This window comes from Cinclus cinclus, chromosome 8 (genome assembly GCF_963662255.1).
Source record: "Cinclus cinclus chromosome 8, bCinCin1.1, whole genome shotgun sequence".
NCBI lineage: Eukaryota > Metazoa > Chordata > Aves > Passeriformes > Cinclidae > Cinclus > Cinclus cinclus.
Genome location: NC_085053.1, coordinates 25,332,169 through 25,353,921, shown reverse-complemented (window position 1 = coordinate 25,353,921; position 21,753 = coordinate 25,332,169). Strand labels below are relative to the sequence as shown.

At 41.1% G+C, this 21,753-nt stretch overlaps 1 protein-coding gene across 1 annotated transcript; it reads right to left on the bottom strand.

Annotated features, from left to right (window-relative positions):
• Positions 1-1,159: 1,159 nt before the first annotated feature.
• On the bottom strand, positions 1,160-19,099 carry SHISAL2A (shisa like 2A). The gene is given in 4 exon segments (XM_062497944.1): positions 1,160-1,187; positions 1,189-1,252; positions 11,070-11,209; positions 18,918-19,099. Coding segments are annotated over 4 exon segments (414 nt in total).
• Positions 19,100-21,753: the final 2,654 nt, after the last annotated feature.

Sequence of the window (21,753 nt, the reverse complement as noted above, 5' to 3'; positions counted from 1 at the left end):
ACACAAGAGCAGATGAGATCAGAAGCACTTTGGGGGTTTGATGCACAGTACCAGACAGAGTTTAATTTCAAGCACTATCACACAAAAAGATGTCACTCTCAAACAGCAGACAAGGATTTTGTCTTAACAAGTTGAAGTATAACTACAGACAAAATTGACATGGTAGGTAAATGTTTTAGGCCTCATCTGCAAATGGAAGGTATAATCTGCCTACTGCCTTAACACCAACAGCATGGTTAAACAGTTCTGAAATTCTTTTGATCACTCACCTTAAAGAATCCTCACAAGATGAAAAAAAATCATTATCATAAATGTTCATGATTTCAAGACTGAAAGCTTGAAAGAACTGACAACTCGAATATGACAGTTAAGATTGTGTTGGCTGTTCCTAAGGTTTCTGGGGAAATAAAGTGTGCAATTAGAGCTCTTTGATTACCTGAAGGAAGTTCAACACTTTACAAATTAGTGCTCCAAACTGAAATATTACTTGAAAATTTTAGCTTGCTTCCCAATAAACATTCCAACATATTTTGATGAAGAATCTGCAAAACAATTGTGGATGTTTATTTCAATTCATTTCACTGTATACCAATCCCAATGAAAACAGCTGTTAAAATCTAAACTTCCCTACAAAATTCATTATTTATTAACTTTGCCTTTTGTTAGAAAATTCTCCCATCAAAATAATTTTAAGATTCACAAGAATCTTCTGAGGAAATGAAGTTGGGGGAAATGATAAATTAAGAAAAATACAACACAAATGCCAGATTTTATTGAGGTACTATGTTCACATTGGTTTGTGCACTGAACAGTCACATTTGGCTAAAGACAACCATGTTAGTAACATGAAGACACCACACTGAGATGGCACACAGGGAAAGCTTAAAATAAAGCTTGGTCAACATGGTGTGCCAAATTCTGCTCTGCTTGACAACTGTGTTATCTCACTGGAATTGCACAGGGTAGAGACAGCAACTTGAATGAAAATGACTGACAGCAGTAGCTGACACGTGCAAATCAAAACACACAATTTCTCAATATAGCAACCATACACAAACACATCCTGGCACAGCTTCAGATTGGCCTCTGGTTATCGACAGTGGTTGTAAGAGCCAGGAAACAACTCTGGAAGAGTGAGTCAGGTTCTTGTGGCTTACAGTCACAGTCCATCCTTGTGGCTTAGGAAATCTCTTGAAGTCACTTGGCTCTGTCAACAGCTGGTTTTGCTGGGGGCTTTGTGATGGATGAAGCTCTGTATCAGCAAAATACCAATAACAATTATGAGTTAGACTGAACAGGGGAAGATTTTTTTCCTACAAAAAAATCCAGAACAAACTACACAGCACAATCCATTTCACTGGCACAGATACTTCTTTCCAAGTATCTTACATATTCCTAAACTTTATTAGGTGAAGAACAGCACCCCAAAGGGCATTACTGCAACTATGAAACATTAAGTGCCTCTTCTGGGGATGTTTGTGCAGCAGCATGTTTGAGCAGCAGCTCTGCTGCTGCTCCTCTACTGGGCAAGTGAGGATTTCCCCTTGCATGTGATAAAGGCCCACACACAATGGTGCTAAAACAAAACAAAAAAGGTTTTGTAGATAAAGACACTCATTCATCTAACATTTCTACGCAGTCCCTCTTGGAAAATGCACCACTAATATCTACATCAAACCATGCATTTAATTTCTTCTGAGTGATAGACATACTCGCACTGTGTGCCTTTAACCCTGAAAGACACCAGAATATATTCCAAACTACACTTGAGGAATTTCTATACAAATAAACTGCTCTACTGCTCATTAAAGCAGGATTGATTATGAGGTAAAGCACAACAGCTGTTGGTACAGATGGGTTTAGAAGCAAATACTTGTCCGGATATGCAAAAAAATGGACATGCACTGAAGTCTTGTTGGACAATTTCAGCTAACTCAGCTACTGACAGAAATTCTGAAGCATGAAATCTTGGTCTTGAGGCAGATGGCAACTAGCAGCAAGAGCATCCTAACCAGCAAAGAGAATTACTTCAGTACTGGTTCACTGAGAGGAATGATGCTCATCTGAATTATAAATGATACTTTTTGTTGATTCTAGGCTATTTTCTGCTGGAGACTCTGAGGATGGTTACACATTCCTGATAAATGAAAACCTGAGACATACAGGTAAACTTAGATTTGTACCCTTCCCAAGCACAGCCATCCTGCTGTCTGACAGCAGGATGCCCTGGCAGCTGGGGAGGCAAACCCCACCCTGGGGTGTGTCAAACACCAATAAATAACCAGCCACTCAGAACAAGGGATTATCCTGCTGTGTTGAACCTTGGGGCAGCCTTACTGTGAATGCAGAGTGTGGCTCTGGGCTCCATAAATTAAGGAGGATGTTAAGGTACTCAAAAGCATCCAGAAGAGACCAACAAAGCTGGAGAAAGGGCTGGAAGGGCAGGTGGAAGGAGTGTCCCATGAGCAGTGCCTAAGGACTTCCTTCAAGGACAAGGAGGCTGAGGGGTGACCTCACTGCTCTGTCCAGCTTCCAGAGGAGGGGAATGTTGAGAGAATGCTGGCCCTGGCACAGGTTGCCCAGAGGAGAATGTGTGGATGCCCTGTTCCTGGAAGTGTTCAAGGCTGGGTGGGGTGGAGCTCTGAGCAACCTGGTCTACTGGAAGTTGTCCCTGCTCTTGACAGCAGGATTGGAACTAGATGATCCTTGAAGGTCCCTTCCGAACCATGCTGTGATTCTCTGGTATCTTCTCCCTGGTATCCAGTGAAATGATATATGGGGATGGTTCAAAGCTGCACCAGGGAAGGTTTAGACTGGACATTAGGAAGCATTTCTTTACTATTCATTCAGCTTCTTCAGATTTGGTTTCTCCTTTTTAGCTACAGTACTTTGATTTCTATTGTATTTCACTTTTTTTTTTTTTAATTTCAGAACATTTCTCCAGGGCACTGCGATAATTCTGAAAAGTAGTTTTAGCCCCAGAGTCTTGCAACCATTCTCAGGGTGGTGTCATTCAAAAATTTTATTCATGTGCTCTTTAGTCCTTCAGCCAATCCCTTACTACTTATCTGGGATAATGTACCAGACACTTCTCAAGACATCCTTCTTGTCTCCAAAAATGTGCTTGAGAATGAGTCACTGAAAATTTCTTTGACTGCATTTTCATAACGATCTGTAATCACAGCCACTTGTTCCCACTTATCTGATAGGCAAAATTACCTTGACAAAGAGAGAAAGTTGATTGGTTTGTCAGGAGCTGTCTTCATGAAATCTGTGTCAGATTCTTCTTGTGCATAGCTCAACTATTTAATAATTTAATGTATTATCACTCTAAGTTAGAAGCAATGCCTTCATAGAAGCAATGCCTAGTTTTCTCTCCTTTCCCTTTGTAAAGCTAAGAGCTGTTTGCCTTCTGCTGGAAAAGAGCAGGCAAACAAGCTCGACTTGTATGCTGAACTCCACCAGGCACAAGGGGTCCTGTTCCTAATTAAAACTCACTGAATTTGGCAGAGAAAATGTGTCTGCTAAAGGAAATCTAATTGGCACCTGTAGCTTTCTCCCAGCAGTAGAAATTGGTAGCCACTGATGGACTCTGGCTTAATGCTGCACTGTGAAATGACTCCCCATGACAGGTGTGGGTATGAAATCTGTAACAAGCACATGTGAAAAGAAGAGGACAAAAGACAATGAGAGACCTGGAATTTCTACCAACACTTAGCCATATTATGTGTTGAAGTTCAGAAAAGATCCTTGCCTGCTTTTCCATTCTGAATCAGGAAGCAAATAGGCACACAGACTAAGGACAGTTTTCCTGGATTTAGCTCCAAATGAGGTCTCAAGTACTTTGAGTCTTCACTACAATGCCAGCCTCATATTGGTAACAACAACAACAACAACAAAAAAAGTTGGGTAATTCATCCACAAAAAAAGCTTCCAGATTTTTTGGTCTTTATATAATGCATGCATTCAAACCCTACCCGAGTCTTTTGCAGCTGCCTCTCAATTCTCTCCCTGTAAGCAGCAGTGGGTTAGCAGGCACCCCATAAGCATCAGCCTCTCTACTATGACAGAAAAGAAGGGAAAGAGAGGCTCATGGCCTTCAGAAAGCAATGCCACATTCACAGAGTTCAGCTCATCTCAGTACTTGGTGCCTGCCTCAGATATTTTTGGATTTTCTCACTACAGACGGCTTTCTGACTGCAGGATCCATTTTAGTCTTTCCATGGCATTTTTCTCCCACAAGCCATTTCATTTGCAACAGCAGAAAAAAAAAAAAAAACCAAGTGTGGAGGTGGTTAGGAGTTTTGAAATTAGTTTTGTTACACTTCAGTATTTTTATAAGCACAGGGAGCCCAAATCAACTTGTTACACTGATAAAGAACTCTTAGAAAGATGCATTTGCACTTGGGAGGCACAGTGTGGCTTTTTTTAAGGGTACAAGAGAAAATACATGAAACAGGGAACTCTTGACTCATTTACTTTCCTGCTCATCTGAAAACAACTGCTGAGCAAACAGGCCACTTATTTTTCTTGTGACAGACATTGCTGATCTGCAGCTATTCTCACATTCTGTGGCTGTTCAGCCATGAGCTTTCACCCCCTGCAGAAAGTAAAATGCATGTTTCATGCCATCTGAAGTCCTTTGCATTATTCATAAAGTCCTCATAAGTCTGAAGTACAAATCATCGGTACTGGGGTACATTTTAAACACTCTTCTGCATGGTCTGTGCCACAGAAAGTTTGAGCTTTACACATGATTTCAGCATAAAAATCAACTTTCTAGCAAGATAACCCTGCCCAGTTCTGTAGCAGAATTTACCTGGCACTCATTCCTGCATCCCCAGGAAGCAAATGGAAGACTAAACTGCAAACTTCACTGTTTTTACCCGTTGTCACACAGGAGCCTTTCTGGCAATTCATCACTAAAGAAATTCTTTTGAGTAAGTTACAGTGTCTGCCTCCTTAGTAAGGTCTGATGCACCCAGGACAGCTCAAGGAAAGGACAATAACAGCATAAAGGGAATATAATCTTGTCTGGCACATAACCATGATGGAGTATTCATGTGCCAGTAAACCTAAAAGAGATTTGTCTGAGGAAGGACTCTGTCCAAGTCTCTGCAGATACATCCCTGTGCAAGGACAGCATCAGGGCAGCATATAAATAAATCAGTCAGAGACAGTTGGCTAATGCTTTTCAAAAAGTTAAAAACCCCATATAAAGAATCACTTTATAAAATCCACGTAAAGCAGAGTAGAGTATACAAATACAACAAAATAAGATGAAAATAAATGTTCTCATGGCACCTCTTCATAATGTTGGTAGAATCCATTCAGTGCTTCTGTCTTTAACATATTGAACTCCCTCTGGCCTCACTGTCTGTAAAACAAAGGCATTTTTAGAAGAATTAACATCATTATTCTTCCATCACTTGCAAGCAGTAATACATAGATATGCCCACTGCACTAATAAAAACACAGTTCCTGGAATCTTCTACCATTTTTAGAGGATGAGACAAATCAAATCCATTCCACTTTGCATTCCTCGGCCTCGGGGAGGCTGCAATTATTAACTTACTTGTGTTAAAAAGGAATAAACATCAAAGTAAAGAGCAGTTTAGGAGCAGCACTGTAAGTCAGGCTTGCAGCAGGACATCAGGAAGTCTCCTGAAAGAAATTGTATTAAAAGTTTCCCATATTCAAGAAAACAGACCAGAAATCTCAAACTTTCATCCCTCTCCAAACATAATCATTCACTGTTGCTTTCAGTGCACCTTCATCCAGTGACCCCAAAGCTCTGAGTATGTGTGGGGAGACTCACAATATTTCTTTGCAAGTGTTGCCCATGTTTTATAGAAAGATTAAAGTGATAACAGCAGCACATAAAACTATTTTTAGTTAAGCATTTTACCAATTTACCAATCTCAACCCTGTAAATGACTCCCCCTCTGCCAGGCTCCTTCTCCATGTCTCTCCCCAAGCACCAGGCTTCTGCTCCCTAGCCCACCCACAGCCACTGCTCCACTCCTGGCCCCACGACTTTCTCCATCCCCTCCATCACTGCCTCTCTGCTCTGCTCTCTCAACTCCATCAGTCCCATCCCTCTTCCAAAAGCTCCCAGGAGCAATCAGCTCCTTGCAGACTTCTCCTTTTTCTGCCAGTTCCAAAGCCTCTCACTGCTTTATCCTGTCACCTAATTCTCCTTACAGAGCTCATCAATCTTCCTCCCAGGCTTCCCTGTATTTCCCATTACCCTTTAGTTCAACACTGTCTTTGACCTCATTTTCCACCTTCCCAAGTGTGGGCCAACACAGAGACAGAAAAGATAAAACTTAACTGGGCAGGGTACTTTTCTCCAAGCCAGTGTGTGGGGAAGGGATTGAAAAACAGGTTCCCTGTATCCAAAAAGGAATTAAAAGTTGAGAATGGTAATACTTTAATAAGAAACTGAAGCAAAGCAGATTGGAAAAGTGGAATTATTTGTTTCTGAGGTGTTTTGGCTGCACTTAATTTTATTTTGCTTGAATTGAAAAAACTGCAGTTTGGTTTCAAAAATGCAAAAATGGGATGTGATAGTTTAGCATTTAAAACAATCTGTACAATAGTATTTAAGATCTTAGCTGAAAACAACTGAGTTATTTCAGCTGGGAAAAAAAGAATCAAACCCAAAGAGAAGAAAAAAGAATTATTATTAGATACAGAGGAAGGCACTTTATTTCTGAAGCCTACAGCAACTATGGGTATATTTGTAGTAAAAAACCAGACTCCTAATGAGCTGCAAAAATCTCATGGCTACAAGAAAGTCTGGGAAATTTAAAAGCTAAGGAGTACAATAAAGAAATTTCAAAATGTAATCATTTCATTGATGTACCCTTCCACTAAATTTTAATTCAAAATGGAAATGTTCTTCATTTCCTAAACAAAATAAAACAAAAAGTATTTTCTTTTTTTTTTTTTTTTGGCAGTTGAGCCCATTTGGCTGATTTTTCCCCAAACAGAAATCTGAGGTAGATGACTGGCAAAGATAAAAGTAGCCTAACTGGGGAAAATTTAAAGCCAGCTACAAGAACACCATGCAGCTGAAATTACTCCTAAACCTAGGAGGCAAAATTATGAATGTACACTCCAAAAGCCAAGCAGCACATCTCAATTCAAACAGCACCTATCTGCTTTCACAACCAATAGTCAGATAATTGTACTGAGCTAAGAAGGACAATGTGTGAGAGTTTTGTGCTTTTTCATCAAAATAACTGAATATTTCATATATTTGAATCACTCCCCATGAGGAATCTTTAATTAAGGAGAGAAATAGGGACAAGAAAGTCATCTGGCTATTTTTCAAGCTGTGTTTTTCCTTATTATGCAATGAAACCATGAACTTTTGCATATTATGACATCACTGCTTTGCAAGAACAAGGAATTAATAACTTCTATTAAAGCACATTTTCCCCAGCATTTATGATTAATTTACAAGGCCACAATTCTTTCACACTCAACCCAAAGGTCCCTGCTGTCAGACTCTGAATGCATTACAGAGGTCTTCCTGTGCTAAGTTTTAAGGGAAAAGTATTAGTTACCATCATAAAATGTAATTTGCTATTCATGCTTTGCAGTGGTATGGAACACTTCCATCTAAAAGGTCTTTCCAGACCTGGCAGAAATACCAGGGCAACTCAGAAAATGTGTTTAAAAAAAACTTGGTGTTTGGGTCACCAAGGTGGAGAGGCTCTCTCCACCTTTTATATCTCTGATGGCAAAGCCCATTCTCAGGGGCCAGCAGAAATGATCACTCCTCTCCTATCAGCTGCCTGGTCAAGGCAAGTGGATGTACACCTTTCCCAGAGTCAAGATGTGCCTCTGGATTTCCCCTTTTCTGCCTGTTTACCACTCCTATCCTGGCAATTATGCAATATTTACTCAGTCCTCTTTATCTCTTGTGCTATGGGGATGTTCCAACATTATTCACTCAGCCTTAACAAAACACTTAAAATCCTGTGGCTTCCTAGTTCCCCACATTTTGAAGGGGATAAACCTTTTGCACAAAGACAAGTTTTTTGTTAGAAGAACAAAGCACATGACCAAATTCCCTTTCACCTTGAATAAATACATCGTGTTTGCATATTCAGGGCTTGAATTTCTTTGAGGCCTTTTTTTACCACTGTTGCAGGTCTCCAGCCTTCAAATGAGAGGAACAAAAACATCTACAATGAGTTCAATGAAAAATACTTTCTCTTGGAAAGAGCTTAACAAGCAACTGAAATGCAGGATCTTCATTTGTATGTGTTTGCCTGCAAACAGTACAGTTGAACTGTCTTGCATATTATGCATCAACTCTGCACTCTACAAATAGAAATGTCTAACTTCAGCAACATTTATGTAGTTCCTCCTTGTCTCTAACAGTGGCTGAGCTCTTTTTTTTTTTGAAACTCAATGCTCAGATTAAAATGTAAATTTTTGCTAGGGCTAAAAGATCCTTAGCTAACTCAATAACCCAATCTGTAATACTCAGTGCTGATGCTATGGAAGACCATTTGTTTAAGGCTAAACAGAAGCAAATTCCAGTGGATATGCCTTTTGTAGAATCAGAAACTTTAATAAAGGGCTTCATATTCAGTTTATTGTTAGATTTATCATCAATCTTGAAATTATTTCTGTAAAAATTCAACCATTTCACTTCTGTATTTAGGAGATCTTGGATGAGCCCACAGAACAATGACCAATGCTTGCTATTATGTGAGGTAGGAAAGGCATAAAATAATCAATTGTATATTTAATGAGATACAAAACTCCAACTGAGCTGCTGTATTATGGGTGAAATTGAATATAATGAAAAATACTGCTTTCAAAACTGAGTGCTCTATGAATGCTCCAGCAATGCAGATGTTGCACAACAACTAAAGTGTGACACAAACTTCATCTAAAGGCAAAATTATGCCTTTAGTTCAGAAGTGTTGAACTGAGCTCCTACTTAAAACTCATGGTCCTCAGGCCTGCAGTTTTTTGAAGCATCTAAAAACTGTTTTAATTTTTTATTTTGTTTTTACTGCTTATGTATGGTTATCCTGCACTCTGAGAAGAACTAAGATAAGGAGAGAGGCTGTTTTTCTTTTCCCCAGGGCTGCAAGCAGCTAACCAGCCATCTTGTCAGACGCTCAGCCCTTGCATGACTTCCAGCAAAAGAAACCCAAGTATGACAAAGGCAAGCACTCAGGCTTGTCAGTGAAATCCTAAAACATTTCCAGAGATCTCTCAACCTTGCCAAAGTAACTGGCTTTCAATTTCCAGCAACCCACCTCACCAACGGCCAACGCTATCAGAATGTGAATGTGAAATAATTGTCATTTGAAGAAGCCAAAGAAGTAGAATCATAAAAGCAAAAAACATGGGATGAGAACAGTCAAAACTGTGTTTAAATACAAAGGAATTTGTCTGAGCAAAGCTCCAAACCACTGGGAAAAAGCAAATGACTGGGAAAAAGCAAAGATCCCTCAGCTTCCCAACCTCTTAAGGTTTAGAATTGTGACTTGCAAAGCCTGTATGAATGCTGGGTCATCAGTGGGGGCACTCAAGATGCTGTTCACCTCATGATAGAGAGGAACAACCTTTGCTCCCCAAGCAGGATGTGTGTTTGCAGCAGGGATCAAGTCCATACAGAAAGATGGAATTGTTTGGCAGCAGTGATGCAGCAGCACCTGCCTCCTTCCCAGCTCCCCATGTGCCAAACATGTCTGGCACAAAAATAAAAGGCATGAGAAATACAGCACTATTGTCCTGGCAATGAATTAAGAGCTGGTGCCATAGCAGGAAAACCTGAGGGAAGAAGTTAAACAGTAACACATTCAAAAACATAATGCCAGTTTATAATTAAAACACAACCATCTTGTAGAAGAGCACGGGAGCATTTTGTTCATCCCACCCAGGAGTTTATTTAGGCTGTTCTAGCTAGCAGGTCTTAATTCCACTCTCTCTCCAGGACAAGTGTGAAGCTTGCAATTTGCAGATTAGTAGCAGTTTGCTGAATGTGTGACTTCAGCAGTTTGCTCACCTCACACAGCTACAGAGAGGCTTTGCACTTCTGACAGCTCTATGAACCACTTTTAAACGAAAGCCTGCATTCTCTGGAGAACAAAATTTGACTCAGGAGGGGGCTTACTGCTTTATAATAGGCTATAATTATAGTAACTCATTAGTCATCTACTGCCATAAATATATATATATACATTTATATATAGGTATAGAAGCACTTTAAAATAACAAGTAAAGAGAAAACTTGAGCTAAGGGGACTTTTTTCCAAGAATTGTTTCCCTTTTTCAACTTGCTGAACTTCCAATGCCTAAATAAGTACAACATCCCTTTTATTTCCTTCAATTTTACTGGCTGAACTGCTGAAGAAGTTCGTTTAAATATTTAGGAAGTCCACAATAAAGGGTGAAACTTATTATACCCTGTCTTGCCAAGAAGACTGGCAGTCAGATTTCACAAATGTAGTGAACTGGAGCAGCAGCAGCAGCATTTTTCCTGTGTGAGTGGGTTAGTGCTGACTACATGCACTGTTCCTGCAGGCATCTGCCAACACAGTCTGGGCACAAAGGCATGGACTACTGCTACTGAAACAAAGTGGTTTAGACTTCAATGTCTGAATCCTATGTCAGGAAGAAAGGAAAAAAAAAGAATGGCCTCTTTCTGTCACAAGAAAATACACTTAAAATCTCTCCTGAGATTCTTATTCCTAGAATGAATCACTACTATATGTTTATGTACTCTTGACAGGAAATCCAGAGCAAGTAAGTCAGTAAGTCTATTCCTGATAAAGGGGTAATTTACCCTCACTCAGTATTGCAAACTTTTACATGCTTCCTGCCACTAAGTAAATATACTGAGCTCGTGCTACATTTTTTGAGTTTGGTACTGATTTCACAGAGCAGGCAAAACAGCAGGACAGCTTGATTACATCTTGACATTCCCATCAGAAAGAAAACACACACTGTAGGATTCCTCCACATCCATTTAAAGACAGAGTAAGGCTTTTGCTCTGCAGGTGATAGTGCACATCAATAACAACCAGTCTTACCTGCAGTCTGTAAGCTCAAACCAGTATCCAGTTTGCTGCGTGGCTTGGTGCTGATAAACAAATAACAGAGAACACACACAGTGATGATGAAAGCAAAGAGGACCACTGCTGCTATTGACAGGCCCACGAGTGCTCCAACACTAAGAGAGAAAAACAAAAAAAATTAAGTGTACAAACAGCCTGGGGGACCCATTAAAACAATGGACAAGATGATGACTTGGAGTTTACTTGTACTCAGGCATGGGAGTAACTGTGTGTTTTAATGTAAGCCAAAGTTTAAAGCTCAATATTTCAATTGCATAAACTGCAGTTATTTCACTGCCCTCAGAAGGGCCAATGTCATTACACAGCAGTTGAACATCTGGCCCTCAGTGACATTTCATGCATGTTACTCCTGAGTCTGACTTAAAGTCAGAATTATTTATGAAAATCATTTATTTATGAAAATCAGAAATAACTTCATGCAGTAACTGATATCAGTGAGAACAAAAAGTTCTTCAGTGCACACACAGAGAGGGATTCTAGGATTCCAGGCAACTCAAACAACATGACTATTAAAGCTGTGTTTTCAGTCTGAAATGCCATTTTTATAATATAAAAAAAACATGTTATTCAATCCATGTTATTCAATTATGTTAGCAGCTCTGCAGAGCAGGGTGGAGTACTCTGAACACTGTTGTGCCTTTGCATTAAGGAAATAAATCTCCAATCAAGACTGGAGAAATTCTCCCATGATCTTTGTCACAGTAAAAGGAAATCTAAAGCTGAATTTGTTTACTCACAATATCAAAGGCATCAAAGAAGCAGGAATTAATTACTCTGGAGGCCAAACATGCAGTACTATACGTAGATTTTATCAAGGTACCATTCTGCAGGATAAAAGCTACTTTATACATCTCCCATAGGTATACAGTGAGACAATATATGTATATACAGAAATCTCTCCTGATTTCCAAGCCTTATTTTCAAGTAATTTCCTAATATAAAATTCTCATGATGAAATAAAGGACCGAATATAATACAGTCTAGTTATCATTTCCTACACTCTCCTGGGTCATTTGATGCCTTCTGCATTCCAGTCCTCTATTCTACAGTCCATGATAAAGATCCTGACTTTTGCTGAAATTAAACAGCAGCATTTTGGTCACAGGTGAGGAGTCTGAGGACTGAGAATCCTTATACTACTGCTCTGGTATATCTACAGTTTTGACAGACGTCAAAAGGACAGAAGAGAGATGACTGTATTGAATTCTACAAACTCCATCTTCTAGTCATAAAAATGCCTTTATATATCACTGCTATCAGGGAGAAGTCAACTGTACTGTGGCCTTGCAGGAAGATGAGAAGAATTGTGCCTTGGGATGTTTTGATGAATTTTACATTCAAGATACTGCAAAGCTTCTCTACAAGCTCCCACAGCACCAGCACACAGATATGTCCACAGGAGAAACTCCTAAAGTCAGCAGGATGAGAACAGCAGCTATTGCTATGACTTTCGCATGTGGTTTCCATTAATTACTGATCAGATTCAGTAATGAAGTTTGGCCAACATTTAGCTCTGTGCGCAGTTAAAATAATTTGTTATCAGCAGAATGGTCCTGGAAAAAACAGCTTTACCCTTCTGAAGATTTTTTGTGGTATTTATAATCTGCATTAAATAGGGTATTTTTTTGTATTTGTGCATATATGCACATATTAAGAAAATTCTTATTGTTTTTGGCTCAAACAAAACTTGCAGGCAAGCAATATTCTGCCTACTGTGGAATCTGAATATGACCTACACTCAGAGATCTCACCAGGGTTCTGGCCCTATTTTTCCATTTTCACTTGGAACACCCCGACCCAAACAGACAAAACAGAAGAAATACACATTACAGAAGGCTGAAGACCCATAGAACCATGTGATACAAAGAAGGCTCTTCAGAAATAGTTATTTGTGCTTTTTTGTCAAGTACAAGCCTTATTGTAACATTCCATTTAAATTCCAGTCTGCACTGCAGGACTAAGGAGGTTGCTCACCATTATCCAAATAAACATTAAGTGGCCAACTGCCCTAAAGCCAAACAGATCAAGTACATATTAATGACTATACATTTTTCTATTAAGACAGCTGTTACTTCTTGGTTGTAGCTCTCCTGTAGTTGAAGAAGACGACATGAAGAATACAGTTCTGTATTTCGCAGCACAATGCATCTTCAGTATCACTACAGTACTCGTGTAAAATCCTTTGGGAGTTACAAAAGGCAAAGGCAAGAAAAACCTGAGGAACTCTCCAGGTCAAAGACCCATCAGAGGTTATGTGCTACAAGAAATGTTTCTCATGCTCCAGCAGCAACGTGAGAAGATCTCACTAGCATTACAAAACCAAACAGATACTCTGATTCCACTTCCTGAATTACTCAGGAATCAGGACAATTTATACTTACTCTTTTTCAACACACAATGTTTCAATACCAGATTGTTCTCAAACTGCTGAAGCCATCAACCCACAGAGAAGGTATAATTAAGTTCTGTAAGATTAATTTTGGTTAAAGTTTGGGGATGGAGGGCTGTTTCTTAATTCATCTAATTCAGAGAAATTTAATATGTCTTCCACAGCTCTGAATACTGACATTTCTTAACCAGAACACAATCTTTTCTTTCCTTTTTTACTAGTTAAAGCTGTTATCAGAAACAAAATACCAAATAACTATGGTAACTTTAACAATTACACTCCTCTGAAAATAAAGAAAACCTTACAGCATGTCCTCTAGATTCTACAGCGATTACCATGGTGCTGCAAATCTGCTTTAAAGAGCCCTTGACAAAAGCATTTTGCCACCTTCCATTCTTTACCTTAAACACTGCCTGAAGACCACGCAGCAGTCACATGGTAAGTCTACAGGTCTCAGGGTTGGTCTTCGGGATCAGTCTTCCGACAGCAGAGGCACAAAACAAACTAAAAAGTGCCTCTTGCCCACAGCTGTGGCCTCATTAGTGAACAAAATTGTCCGCACCAACAACCCACTCAACCCCAAAGCAACAATCTGGCATAAAGATGGCAGTGAAGGCCTAGGGGTAACCCTGACATGAGCAATGTTAAGTTTGGTCAGAGATCCAAACAGAACTCTCCCAAGTTATTGTCCACATAATGACAGAGCCATACCACACATGTCACTGCTGTTACACTGAGTGCCACATCCAGGCCTGCAGCACAGCCAAAGGCTTCACTCAGCAGAGAGGCTCCACTCAGCCAGCAGCCTCCCCAGGCTGTGTCCAGAGAACTGCTGAGTGGGTCCATTAACTTGTCTGTCAGTGGGTACTCAGCATCACACACCTATAGTTATTTTTAATTCATAAAATTAGTCCATCCACACCATCAAAAGCCAGGGAAAATGTAAATATTGGCTAAGCATAGCAGTATTGCCCACTGCTAGACTAAAAGGAAGCTCGTGAGTCACCCGGATCCAAGTAAATCAAATGTTCCCAATGCCATTGGGACAGTGACTGTTGTTAACAGTATTTGCAAAGCACATAGATGAGAGACTGGAAGAATGGGCATAGAGAAACAAAAGACTTGCTATTTTGAAAAGCCAAAACAGATGCCTGGAGGTTGGTACAGCCAAGCAAAGCTTGGCGTCGGTATTAGGCCCCCATGGCTCTATGGGTATTAATTAAGAAGGCATTTTGAGTAAAATCTACATGTGGCTTGACAGAATTTTAATCAAATATGTATTATTACACGCAGCTTAGAAGATTCAGCTTTGGAATGGATATTAGAATTCTATTTGATACTGAAAGAGGTCATTATAAAAAAAAAAACTTCACAGAAGAGCGACAAAAATGAATATAAAATATTTTAGAACAAAGAGAAACAAAAAGGCTGACAGAACATAACTGCTGCAGTTCAGTACAAATACCACATGTTCAGCATTTCTCCCCTTCCACTCAGCTTGGGAGGTAAAGCAGATGTGATAACTGCATGTGCATGCACAGCACACTGCTCTGGAGGCTAAGCTGCTCAGTGTTTGGCTCACTGATGTTTTATAGCGTCTGTGTTTTGTGGATTCAAAAGCTGAACAACCTTCTGGTGAATTCTGCCTTTTCCTAATGTTGCCTTCCCTGTTCCATGGGCTCCTGACAACTGTAAGAGAGAAAAAATGCACCCTTCCCTCTTCTTTGAGGAAATGAGTCTTTCAAGATCTTTTCAAGATTTAAAAAAACCCCAACTTTATTATTTTATTTTAAATACCAGAAAAAAAATGTAAGTCAGAAATTAATAATATTTTAATTACATACAGAAATCAATAATATTATTAATTACACATAATAAATTCTGCTGAAAATGTGAAACATGTCAATGGTCTATTGTCTATGATAGTCCAACAGCTCCCAGTACAGCAGGTGTTAGGATGTTGTCAAATGCTGCAGTCTTTGTAGAAGTGGGAGAGGAAAAGAGGGCTCCATGTTGCTAAGGGATAGGGCAGTGTCTAGTTCTAAACATAGTACAGGCAGTAGAGATTTGGCAAGAAAAAAGAAGAGCATTGGCCTACAAGGAACTATTGCTTTGGGTTGCCAAGGCTGCAGGCTTCTCCATGAACTGCTTCTGTCAGAGCTGGATGCCAACGGGTCTGGCCACATCCCTCCCACAGCAGGAAAAGCACAAGGGAAATGTGCAAGTTTCCTGGAATTCTACCTGGTGGGCCACCAAACTGCAGTAATCCCTGAGATATCACCAACCACTTGTGGTGCAGTCACTGCTTTCAAATATCTGAGGGGAGTCAAGCAAATGAAGATTTAGGTAAAGAACCCCAAAGTTCTGGAGTAAAGCAAAACCTAAAACAGTTCCCTCTCAGAGCTTCCTAGTCCTTTCCCTTCCATCTCCACATTTACCTTGGCTGGTTTGCCTAACTCTTGTTTAGTTTTAAATCTTAAGGGTTTCAAGTCTTAAAAATGTGCCCGCAAAGGCTGAAAGAAGCATTTTAAGGATTATTTTATCATATGGCTTATTGGTTACCAACCAATATCAGTAACAGTCTAGTGATCACCAAAACATTCTGAGAAGCCAGAAAATGTTATTTTTATGTTTTCCTTAAACTCCTAACTGAACTAATGTGAAAATGTATACAGTTTTCAAAAGTATGTAATATTATAATGTTTCCAGTGTGTTAATAACTAAAAATTATTTTATTTGTTACTGAAAACACTTATAGGAAGTGGTTAAATTCTAACTCACTAACTTTGCTTAGAGAGGTAAATTGTATTTATTCACCTATTTTCTACAATGGATATAGTCATTTATGGCAGAAGTTAAGCACAACCAAAACTCCACGAATGGCAATTTCCATGAGTCTTTTTAGCAGCTTAGGGCTACTGCAGAAAAAAGTGAGAAAAAAAATCCTTAATTTTCAAAGTTTGGGCCCAAACTTTTGGGACTGGGTTTAGGCGAAGGTTAAACAGTCACTTCTCAGACCCTACAAAATATTTTTAAAGGAAGAGCTTTCAGAGAGGTATTTCATTAAAGCCTCTCCTGGGATTCAGTTCTTGGAGGTAGTTTTTGAAAATATCAAGCTTTAAGAGCCTTCACTACAACACCCAGATGAGATGTTGTGATGCAGTATTAACTTGTTCCTTCAGCTCTTCTGCCATCTTGAGAAGGTTTACTGTGATTAAAACAGTCAAAGGCTATGCAAAAATATAACATTAAAACATTATGACTATTTGATACAGGAGTGTAAAAAAGGACACTTGGAGATGTATTCTCACATCAGAGAAGCCAAATAATTGTGTGTCAGTCACAGCAGTGGATGGCTGGGAGATCCCCACAATCAACTCACTCTTTGTACCAGACAAAGTAGATTTTAACTAATAATACATTAAATATTAGACCAGATAAATTAGAATAGAAAGTCCACAGTACTGGACAGCATTAACTCACAAGCCCTGAGGGAATTCACATGTGGAACTGCAGAGCTGCTGGCCGAGGTGCTGAGGGTGTCTGGTTGCACAGCGCTGAATCTGAGCCTGGCTATGACCACTCTCCCCAAACATGAGGGACAGGCCCTTTGATGGCAAAACCTCTACCCCCAACCATCTCCTTACCACACTCCACCCACAGGGAGCTGCTGGCACTTGCAGCTTCCTGACTTAAAATCTTTAATGAAAGGATCAGTATTAGAATGAGGGGAAAACACTGCTGTGATAACCTGCTAGAGTGTTAATGGACAGATGGGTAGAGGAACCCAGCAGACAGAGTTAGATGCCTTAAAAAGCTTTTGGACAAAGCTCTACACTAAAAGTGGGGTTAAAAACACCGACGTCATATAGGATTAGGGAAAGGTAGGGGTTTTCTCAGTTTTATTTTGGTTTTTTTTCTTTTTTTTTTTTTGCAAATTTAAGGCTGCTTAAAAGCATAAGCAGCAAAGTACAAGGCTTAAGTACTCTCTTTTCAGTGTAAAGAAAAGTCACTGAGACAGATTTTTATTCATATCTTCATCTATGACCTGGTGAAGAAGGAAATCTGAGTTTCTGATGATCCTAAACCCCTACAAGCAATCAAATGCTGAGGGCAAGGAACACTACAAGACTTGCAGGAAACTGAGTGAACAGGCAAAAGTGATGTACATGAGTTTCAGTGTACATAATGTAATGTATAAAGAAGAAAACCAAGCCTACATAGCAATAAACTCAGAACAGGCAGTTCTGAACTCCAGGAAAGTTTTAGAGTCTTCAGTGACAGCTCACTGAAATCACGAAGTCGATGTGAACTGGCAAAGACATCAGTAGAATAGAATTTGAGAGTGACACTGGAGGCAAGATTTGGCCACTCTGTAGAACCTTGCCTCACCCACACCCTGGGCATGCAGCTCCAGATTATGCACTTCCAAGATCAGCCCTGCGGAGTGAAAAACAGGATGGGTGAGATGGAACCAAAACAATCAGCGTGACATAGCATCTGCCTCAACCATAATCCAAAAGCTGTTCAGTTTGGAAAGGTGAAAGCTGAGAATAGATGCACCAAATGCTCACAACATTTTAAACACTGGGCATAAACTGAACCTGCAATTGCCGTTCACCAAATCTCACTCTCCTAATACTAGAGGGCACTAAGGAAAAGTAGTAGGGAACAGTATAAAACAGATGAAAGGACTTATCTTCAAACAGCAGGTGGTGACTGCTGCCACCAGTGCTACAGAAGCAGACGGTATAAGCAAGCCCAGTAGGGGATTTGACAAAATCAAGGAAAGTAACGAGTCCGTAAGAAACACAGCGGAAGCCCCCATGCAGAGGAGTACTAACATCCTGACACGGCCAGCGTGGATGCTGTGGAGCCCGAGGGGAATCGGGCACGGAGAGCAGCCGGGTGGCTGAGCGCAGCTCTCCCTGCCGCTGCTGGAGATCCGGCCAGAGCCAGGCGCATCCCTGCACTATCCCGGGAGAGCACCAGGCTCATTATCTGCCCCTTCCAAGTGGAAAGTTACGTAGTGCTTTATCGCACATGGAAAAGTATCTCGAGTCACTGGGAACTTTATGGCACGCACATCTTACGCGCTCAGGCCCCGAGACAGCCGCTCCCCTCACGCGCAAAGGGCGGGAGACGCTCCGCATGCTCTGCCAGAGGCACCGAGCGTCTCCCAGCGCTTCCTTACCAAGACCACGAGTTATTTCCTTCAGAAACTACCCTGGCACGAGCAAGAGTCTCTCTGGGCTGAAGATGCAGCTCTACCGCTACTCTCGATGGAACAAAGGCTGCCTGAAAGTGCCCGGCTACAAGTACCTCACAAACACACACCCGAGCCGAGCTCGGGCGAACTCGGGTCTCCAGCCCGGAGCCTCTACCCCGGCGGGTACCGCCGCTCCCCTCCCTACCTGAGCCACCACATGTAGCTGTGCTCGTAGGGGAAGAAGCTGTGGGGGTCATCGCAGCAGTACTTGACGTCCTGGAAGCCGCAGCAGAACACGGCGCGGGCGTCGCCGCCCGCCCGCGGGCAGCTGAACCCGCTCACCAGCACCTTGTCGGCATTGAGGTAACTGCTGCACTCGGCGCTCATGGCGCGGCCGCCCGCCCGCTGCCCGCCCGGCGCCTCGGCTCGGCGGCACCCGGGCGGGAAGGGAGGCGAGGCGAGACGAGACGAGGCGAGGAAAGGCGAGGCGAGGAAAGGCGAGGCGGCCGTGACGGGCGGAGCCGGGCGGGCAGGGGGCCGCGCTGGTGGCGGGCACCGCCGCGCCCACTGGCCCCTGGGCCGCCACGGGGCGGGGAGCGGCGGGAGCCGCTGAGGGGCGGACGGGGAGGGCGGGAGAGCGCCGTGAGGGACCGGCCCGCCCCGCGCTGCGGCTTCAACGGCTGGGACACGGCTGTCCCTAAGCGCTGGGTCCCGTGTCCCGGAGAGCTTTCAGGGGTCCGTCCTTACCCGTAACCCGGGTGGGGTCTCAGGACAGGAAAAACAGGGAGAGCCTGGGGAGGGAATCACACTTCTGTAGGGCTCGGGGCTCCTTGGTCTGATGAGGGGAGGAAAGCTCCAGCTCAAAAACAGGCTCAGCACTTAAAGATGCACTGCGCAAAGTGAGAGGATGAATGACAGTGATGTGGCTGGTGCAAAGGCTCCGGAAAAGGGGAGATCAGGAGAAATCAATGAGTGTTGAATATCAACAAAGAAAAAGGCTAGATGATGATGAGATTTTGTGAGAGTTGTAACTTCATCACTTGGGTTGTTCTGATGAAATCAGATGTAACCAGAACAATTATTTTCATGACAAAAATTGAGAACTGACTTATTTGAAATGCATTAAGGAAAATGATCTATCAAAGACCAGAAGGCCGCCTTTTCCATAACTTAACCTCAGTTATGTCAATGGTGTCAGTACGTGTTAGGGTTTAATTGCGTGTCTTGTGCTATTTGGGATTAAGAGACCAGTTTCCTGGCCATTTGATTCACAAAGACATGGGGACTGTGTTTCTGTGATTGAGCAAAGTCTCTAATGACGGGAGGATGGGTGAATCTCAGCTCAAAAGCCACCAGTTGGTTGCCCAGATCATGTGTATGAATCAGTCAGCTAAAAAACATGGTGTGGTTGAAACTAAGAAGTGCAGGGGTAAATGTCATGATTTTGGAGACTGATCCAAGACTTTGTGAAGTTGCCAATCTGTGTTCACAACAGAGAGTTAAGTAAGTTTTACAAGACTTCCTGAGATGGAGAAATGTCCAATTCCAGTCTTATAGGTATTAATCTCTTGAAATGTCTTTATGTACCTTGTTCAGTTGCTAATAACTATTTTCTTCCAAAATGTGAACTGCAGTCCTGGTGATTCTCTCTGATTCTATTTATCCATCTGGAATTGTTTTATTCTTCATCTTATCCTTTCTTGATCTGTTTCCACTGAGGTTCTGTTCATACCAGAATTCAACAGCCAGGCCAGAGAGTCATGAACCCAGGAGTCATTCAGTTCATGTTTTCAGGTGACCATTCCCAAATCAAGTGGTCAAGAAACTTCTAGGAATATAGAACATTCTTGATTATTTTTGTATTTCACATTGCTCTTTTACTTTTGGGGATTTTTCTCTCATTAGCCAGAACTCAGATAACTATTTTCCTCTCAGAATTATTACTGCAATGATGTAGAACAAATAAAATTACCCATCACAGTTTTATGTTCAGTCTTACACAAACTTGCACTCATACTTAATGAGTATAAGGTAGATCTGTGTCAGAGTTTGAGTAAAGGTGGATCCTTTGTCCAAATTAAAGAAATTTGGTTTCAAAGAAAGCTGTAATATTCTGGGGTGACAAGATCTTTTTTCGTTTGTTTGTTTCATCAATCAGTATACTCATTTATACCATGCAATCAGTTTGTACTTGCTGTGATTACTGGCTGACAATAATTAGCGTGCTTTCTTGCTCCAATTATTTGGAAAGATTTATATGAAACATTTGAAATTACATTCGAGTTATCTACCTCAGTGACTGAATTAACTATGTAATTGCTGGAGGATTTAAATTAGAAACCATTCTCTTTTGATGAGACACTCAGAAACAGGATTTGAAGTGGGAGTGGAAGGCCCTTCACTGACCAGTGGAACATCTTTTATGTCAGAAAAAAAAATCACATTCTTTTCATTCCACTGACAAAACAGAGACCTCTTCCAGTAAGAGCTAGTGGTTTAGATCTCATAAAATATGTTTCCTTCTCTCTTCACTATTACCAATATCGATTTAAGTTAATGTCTACACAGATAACAAGACCAGCTGTCTCTGCCGAATGAAGAGTGTGTTTCAACCTAACAATGAAGTCATCCAGCCTCCAGAGAAACACAGATCCAAGACCTTTGTAGGACACTTGGAAGTAAGAGATAAATTATCCAGGTATTCAGGAGCAGCTTTCAGAATTGTATCCAAAACAGGATACTTCTATTCTCTGCGTGCTGAGCTAACATCCTCATGAATGCGTAGTGAAGCTCCAGCTCTAATTCTGGTAAAATGTACAAACTTTCTTGGGTGCTTGCAACCCAGACTCCTCTGCAAATCTTTAACTGATTTACTGTCACTCACATTGGTTTCCAAGAAACTGCTGTGGCTGTACTTAAAGCCTGTCTTCAAAATACTTGGGGCCATGGAACTGCAGCTTTCTCTTTCTTATAACTGCTTTCAAGCCTTCCAGATCAACTCACAAACATTAATATATGTATGTTGTCTATGCAATAATTTG